The 6,988-nt window shown below is 34.8% G+C and overlaps 1 protein-coding gene across 1 annotated transcript in view; it reads left to right on the top strand.

Moving 5' to 3' along the window:
* The first annotated feature begins 3,995 nt into the window (after positions 1–3,995).
* Positions 3,996–6,988, top strand: part of TMEM207 (transmembrane protein 207) — a 20,444-nt gene continuing 17,451 nt past the window's right edge. The window contains exons 1-2 of the mRNA XM_017549609.2: positions 3,996–4,135; positions 6,033–6,070. Coding sequence (XP_017405098.1) covers positions 4,061–4,135; positions 6,033–6,070 — 113 coding nt within the window. The 5' untranslated portion in view covers positions 3,996–4,060. The remainder of the gene's footprint in view (positions 4,136–6,032; positions 6,071–6,988) is intronic.

Below are 6,988 nucleotides of genomic sequence, written 5' to 3'. Positions count from 1 at the left end.
TGAGGACTGAGTCTTAGGGCATCCCCAACATGTCAGGTCTACAGAGTTGAAAAGAAATGGTCAGTAAACTGGGAAGCAAATCAAAAACTGTATTGTTCTGGAAGCCAAGTGAAGAAGGTAAAGGAGCAAGAAGTAATTAACTGTTATTAAGTAATGTCATTAATTAACATTAATTAAGTAATGTCAAATGTTGTCCATTACTTAAAGTAAGATGAGTAAATATTGACCATTGATTTAGCAATGTAATCAATATTTCCTTTCACTAGGGAGAAGAAGCAAATGGAATAACTAAAGACTCAGAGAGCCTGCTGCCTCATTTTAAGTCCTCCTTACATTATCTCAACTTCTACTGTTTCCATGGACCTCTGAATTAATTATGAAATTCTTGTATATTTTATTTTCTTTTGTTGTGTTTTATGCTCCAGTAATCAGCATCTTACATCTGGGCAATACCTGATTTCATGTCGATATTTTCAATGTGATCTTTATTAAATTTATCTGAGAAAGCTAAGACAACATTATTATCATTATTTTAGAAAACGCAGTTTGAATAAATAACTGTTTACTGTCATACTGCTGATTATTGGTGACCAAAGCTTCCTACCTCCTACAAGCTAAACTGACACCTTTAATTTCAATAAAGAGAGTAGCTTTAATTTCAATAAAGTAGAGGTGCTTCTTTGCTTGCTCTTTGGACCTTCCTTTATGCATGCCCACTTTTATTCATACCTTCTATTTATTCACACTTAATTCCTTGAATCTTGGTCTTCAATCCTTTCGAACAGCTGCATGCCATGACCTTTAAAGACAAATATTGATATGACTTCAGAGCTTCAGGAAATTTTGACATATGTCAGCCTCTAAATCCAGAGGATAGTTTTCACATTTCCTGAACTCCAGCCACTTCTGAAGGATATAGTCCTTCTTATAAAGAAAAAAGCCAGTTGAATAACCAGGACTGTGAAGTTGAATATATGTGCGCCCATTCTCTTGTAACAAAGATGTAGATAAATGGTCAACCGTCCGAGTACTCGGTGAATCTTATACACTATCACAGTGCAAGTTCTCTTTCTTCTCCTACAGATTCTTTTCAAGCTTTGCTTACTTCTACTCTTATAATCAAACATAAAAAGTCCCTAGAACCTTAGTGATCTAATAGACCATATTGCTATATATAGTAATCATCCATCTGCAGCTTGGCTTTCCAGTGATGACAATTCACTGTCATCAATTCATGCACATAAGAATGCAGTTGGACAAAAAAATTAATCATACATTTTAAGTGATATCAAATGTACCCCATAAATATGTACAACTATTATGTACCTATACATTTTTTAAATCATGCACATGGTGGACTGTCTCCGTGTCAATTTTCTGGTTGTGATACTGTTCAAAAGTTATGTAAGATGCTACCACTGGGGTAAACTAAATGAAGAGTATATGGAATCTCCGTATTAGTTCTTAAGATGGGATGTGAATTTAAAATTATCACAGAATAAGCTATTTTAATTTTAAGTATATATTTTTAAAATTATACAGGTAAAATTGCACTCATGGTCAGATTTTGTATTCCATGACCGTCGCACTGTCATGATGCTGGGAAGGAAATATACTAGAGAAAAAATAATGTCTTCGGCCGAAACTATTAGGCTGGTCTTTGGAAGTGGCATGGGGAAGTCACAGAAGTAAATGATAAATGGCAATCTGGAAAGAGAAAGGTAGTAATGAATATAAATTTTGATTTTAGCACCGAATATAATAGTGGTGTTTGCAGTATTATTGTGACTATAGGCTCCATCTCCACTCAGCTGACATACTCCCAGCTGCTGCAGAATCATGCATTTTTTTTTGACAAGAATTATTTAATCCATGTATCTAGTTGGTCATTATTGCAGTTTCTGAAGCAAAACCAAATATGCTGCCCGTATTTCCATTCTATCTCTTTTCTAGTTATCTGGCCTCCCCTTCCTTTCCCAGAAATTCTTAAGATCATTGACTCCGCTGACGGAAGTCAGGCTTCTGACTGCCTAATAAATAAGTTCACCAGTGAAAAGCCTATTTTTCATTCTGTTTAATTACAGACTTCAGAGACACTCAAAATGGAGGGTGTCTTGGGGACAAATAATACTGTAGGCTTGGTTTACTTTTCTCCTATTGGCATTGGCACCAAGCCCTTCCTCTGCTTTGAAATTCATGGCTGTGACTGTGGCTGCATACTAAACAGTCCGTGGTCACTGCACAGCCTGCTTCACCCATCCAGATGCAGCCCAACTAATCTGTAGACCGTGATGGCCAACTCTGTGGGGTGGTTTAGGTAACTAACACTGCTGGTTTGTTTCTAGCACAATCTATGTGTGTGATCATAAACGGGTTCATATATTACAATTTGAATTGAATTTGGTGAACTACACTGGAGCTTGAATTACAATATTCTCATTCTGCATTGTAGATCATGACCTTCAAAATTGGCCCTTAGAAGTGACTGTATGCATAAAACAATTAGATGATATATAGGCAGTGTAAAAATATCAAAAATATAAGAAACTAACAGTGCAAAGTAAGTTTCCTTCCCACTCTTGTTTCTTAGTTTCCAATTTCCCTTTTACAGAGCAACCACTGTTAGCAGTTTCACGCAGAGACATCCTATGCATATATAAATATATATGCCTAAGTTTTATGGATGGAGAAAATACTACAGCTCTACCTTCCTATGTTTTGCATACAAAGGAAACATGATGTATTCAATATTCTGTGTTTTTGTTCCTTTTATTCAGTAACTACAAGCAACCTCTCTATATCAGCATCTGTGATCTGTCTCCACCTTTTAAAACAGATTCCTGGTATTCTGTTGAACATATATAACAATTTTGCACTTAGTCTTTCAAAGTTTCATGAATTTTTGCTGTTTCTAATATTTTCTTAACACCAAAAATGCTTTGATGAACATCATTGCGTATAATAATTTGTGCCATGTGTAAGGGTATTTGTAGGATACATTCATGTACCTTATAAGAATACTCAATTTAAGGGTATATTTCCTTTTTATGTTGATGTATATCGTTTTCCAAAGAAGCTGTAAGGTTTTCCCAACCACACATGACAGTATTTGTTTCCCTGTACTTATTCTTCCTCCCTATATTATCAGTTTTTGAACTTGCCAATCTGCTTATAATTCTAAAGTATGTTTATCTAATCATGAATAAGGTTAAGCATCTTAACAATCATTTGTTACGTTTTTCCACATAACCATTCAGCTCTTCATTGTTCCCTGAAAGATATCCATCTTCCCTTCAAGCTAGTTTAAAATGGCAGCTTAAATAAATTTGTTGATTTGAGTCTAACCTCTCCATTTCCGAACTCTCTATTCTTTTACGTGTATCTTACTATTTACATCTATCAGTACCATTTTTTTGTACTGCTTAATGTCATTGCTTAAGACATCTTAATATACAATGGTTTAGCGCCTCTTCTTTTTTCAGAATTTCCCCAGATATTCTTGCCTTTTTGTCAGTTGTAGTGATGGAATTGTTTTATAAAATATACACTGAAATATACCTTGTTGAAATATACCTTGTATATCATAACAATGAGACAGGGAAAGATTTATGCCTAAAGTTGGTTTAGATCTGGAACTGAAAATGGTGTGCAGGAGAGAACAAAGTGTACTAACAAAGGAAAGAGAATTGAATAAATGTTCCAAACATGAGATACTATTAGAAACCCAAAAGCTCCCTGAATAAAACATGCTCTTGAATGTGGAAAGTTATTTAAGTAGCCAGCTAACTCTGTAAGTCAGCATTTATAACCCCTACTTTTAAAGACCTTGACAAACAGTGCTAAAGTTCTGACCTTAAACTCAAATTCCTTGGGCTCTTAGTACCTGCAAACATGCACCCAACATTCCTTCCCCTAGCATGCACTTCACCAGTCACAAGAAGCCATCATTAATCCATGTCCTGGTAGGAAGCATAACTTATAGAGAAGCTAGTACATTCTGAGAAAGAAGGAAGTAAAAAGAGGCAGCAAACCACTACCCTAACCTGATTGTCCTTTAAACATGTCAAGATCCAGACTTTTCAGTGTCACTTCAGTGATCTCAACATTAGGGATCTTGTGTTTGCTGCTATTCCAGGTAACTATCTCTCTTTCTAGGAAAAGGTTTTCAGGGTTACTCTGAGTGCTTGATTTGCTATAGATCTGTATGTGAGCAACTTAACTGCTTCTACATTTAAAGGATTTCCTTCAAGTGTTACTAGCATCTTATGATTTATTGTATTCATTGGTCAAAGGGACAAAAAATGTCCATAACATTAGTCTTATTTCTCCTTTAATTAGTTCTATTGCTATTGAAATAATGTGATTGCAAATTTAACCTTTGTTTAACTTTGCTATGCTGTATTTTTTAAATTCAAAATGCTATTGACACAGAAAAAAAATGCTATGGCTGGATTAATTTAAGATGTGTTTACTGTTGCCTGCAACCATACTTGATGCCTGACAGTTTTTCAGTGCTGACTGATGTAGACAGAACCATTTTAGCATTTATTTCAGTTCCTCTGCTCCAGTATCCCTTTCTGACTAACCTGTATCTCTGTATCTGTGTTACTTCAATGCAAGGTATCTGAAACATTTAGATCTAAAGTATATTACAGCTTTGCCTACCTCTTCATAATAACTGGAAGTTTGACAGCTAATGTGTTGGCAGTGAGGTGCTAATAATGTAATACTGTGTACTGTTTCTAGGGTACAACACACAGAAAAGACATGGAAGTGACTTGAAAGTGAAATGCTGGCTTTATTTGTTTATCTGTTAAGCTGGATCCCAAATGATTTCATCTACTCTTAAATAAACTTTCTTTATGGACAAAATGTGAATGTTCATTTTCCTTTTACTTAGTATGCAAATCTATTTGCAGCATTCTAGCAAAAAAGAATGCAACTCATTTTCTGTGCTTATAAATTGTTCATTACCATGCTCTCTAATGGCCAATTCATGGCTCCATCTGCAACTCCACAAATCTCTTTGCCCAGATAAACTTGGTGGAGTAAATACAAGGTGCTGAAGAAGATGCATTTGGGATTAAGTGGGGGAAGACGCATCTCACACAGAATTCCCAAGTCAATCATTTAAATTGTGTAACTTCTTACTTGTACTTTTATTTGCATGTTATAGTCCGGGAAAATAAATACTTCAACTGACTTCATAAACTCAGTGTTTAGAGCTACAGATAATTGCCATTTGAAGACGTTCTCATTGCACAAGGAAAGAGTCCTGGTTCAAAGGGTCAAGCAAGCAAACAAACAATAAAACGTTTAGAAAGAAGCGCCTTTTTCCTTGTGATTTAGGGTATGAGATGTTGTAACCTATGACACTCAGCTCAGAAAACTAAGAGCATTATTTTAGAATGCTTATAGAATCGAACATTTCAAACAAAGCAACAGTGATGATTACTTTTTTCTCTTCTCTGATAAAGAGAAGACTGTAAATATCACCTGTAATGTCATGTGATCTTAAATGGACCTTAGCCTTAGATCAGGTTAAAGCCACCCTTTCATGCTTATATTTAATACCTATTACTGATAGGATTGACTTTTGTTTCCACTTATGTACTTGGAACTTGTTTTTTTTTTTTTTTTTTTTTGAGTGAAAATAATACTTACAAATAAGGAACCTCTGTCCTCTAGCTAAAACATGAAAATAAAAAATGTATGGTGAACAAAAACTCTTTAGAGAAAGCAAAATCTACTTATAGAAAAAACAGAAGTTGTCGTAAAATCCATTTATATTGGTATGTGAAAATGGAATCTGGTTCAAAATATATACCTTCTGCCGCTGCTGAGCTTAAGAATCCACCCAGAGATTTTTTTCAATTAAAATTCTGTGTACCGACAATAAACTCTGCTACAGAGCTTTTAATTAAAAAAGCAAACGAAATGATATAAACCCACATTGTCTCTAGGCACTGCTGGTATTAAAGGATTAGACTGATGAGATGTTTGGATTTTATCGTTCTAAACATGTGTTTCAGTTGGTGCTCTCGGACCTACCATGTGAAGAAGATGAAATGTAAGTAAACAGTGAAATACTACATGTTTTTTATTTAGTATTTAAGAAATTCAAAGTATAAAAAAAGGCTCAAGTCATTAGCAAAGGCCAAATTGAATTTCAAATGATCATTATAATTACGTAAGAAGAAAAGTAAATAGTTTGTAAATGCAGATGACTCATTTTTTTGAAAACAGGAAAGGTAATTTTCATTATGATCGGTTTTGTTAAATAAATAAGGGGCCTAGCTGATTTGCAGATGTTTCTGCACACTGAATTTCTCTCCTGCAAGGTTTCAAGGTTACTTTTAAGTTCACAGAAGAATCACAATGTTATGCGTGGGTGCATCCAAACTCAAAAGTCACAGTGACCAAGGGAGGCGATTTTCTGTACAACTCATTTTAAAATGCAAACAAACTAACCAAAATTCTAACCTGTATTGTGTGTATATTTCAAACCGCTTGTGATATGAATTATGTGAATAATTTACTTATTTTTTTTCACTTTTTGTGCTATAGACAATGGTTCTCAGAATCCTGTTAAGGAGATGAAGAGGTGTCATTAACAGTTCTACTGATAAGTAATAGCTGTAATTCATTGTGACTTAGTGCAAATATCAGCAAAGCACTTCCACCCAGCGCTGTCTTCTCCTGGCTGCAGCCCTTACTGTTAGCCAGCTGTTTTCAGTTTTCTTTCTTTTCTTCCTTCCTCCCTCAATCCTTCCCCTTCTCTCTTTCTCTCTTTCTTTTCCTTCCTTCCTTCTTTCTTTCCCTCCCTCCCTCCCTCTCTCTCTTTCTTTCTTTCTTTCTCTTTCTTTCTTTCTTTGTTTCTTTCTTTCTCTTTCTTTCTTTCCTTCTTTCTTTTCTTTCCTTCTTTCTTTCTTTTTCTTTCTTTCCTTTCTTTCTTTCTTTCTTTCTTTCTTTCTTTCTTTCTTTCTTT

The sequence above is a fragment of the Cebus imitator genome, unplaced genomic scaffold (genome assembly GCF_001604975.1).
Source record: "Cebus imitator isolate Cc_AM_T3 unplaced genomic scaffold, Cebus_imitator-1.0 Scaffold220, whole genome shotgun sequence".
NCBI classification, from domain to species: Eukaryota; Metazoa; Chordata; class Mammalia; order Primates; family Cebidae; genus Cebus; species Cebus imitator.
This window is presented reverse-complemented; position numbering and strand designations above follow the sequence as displayed.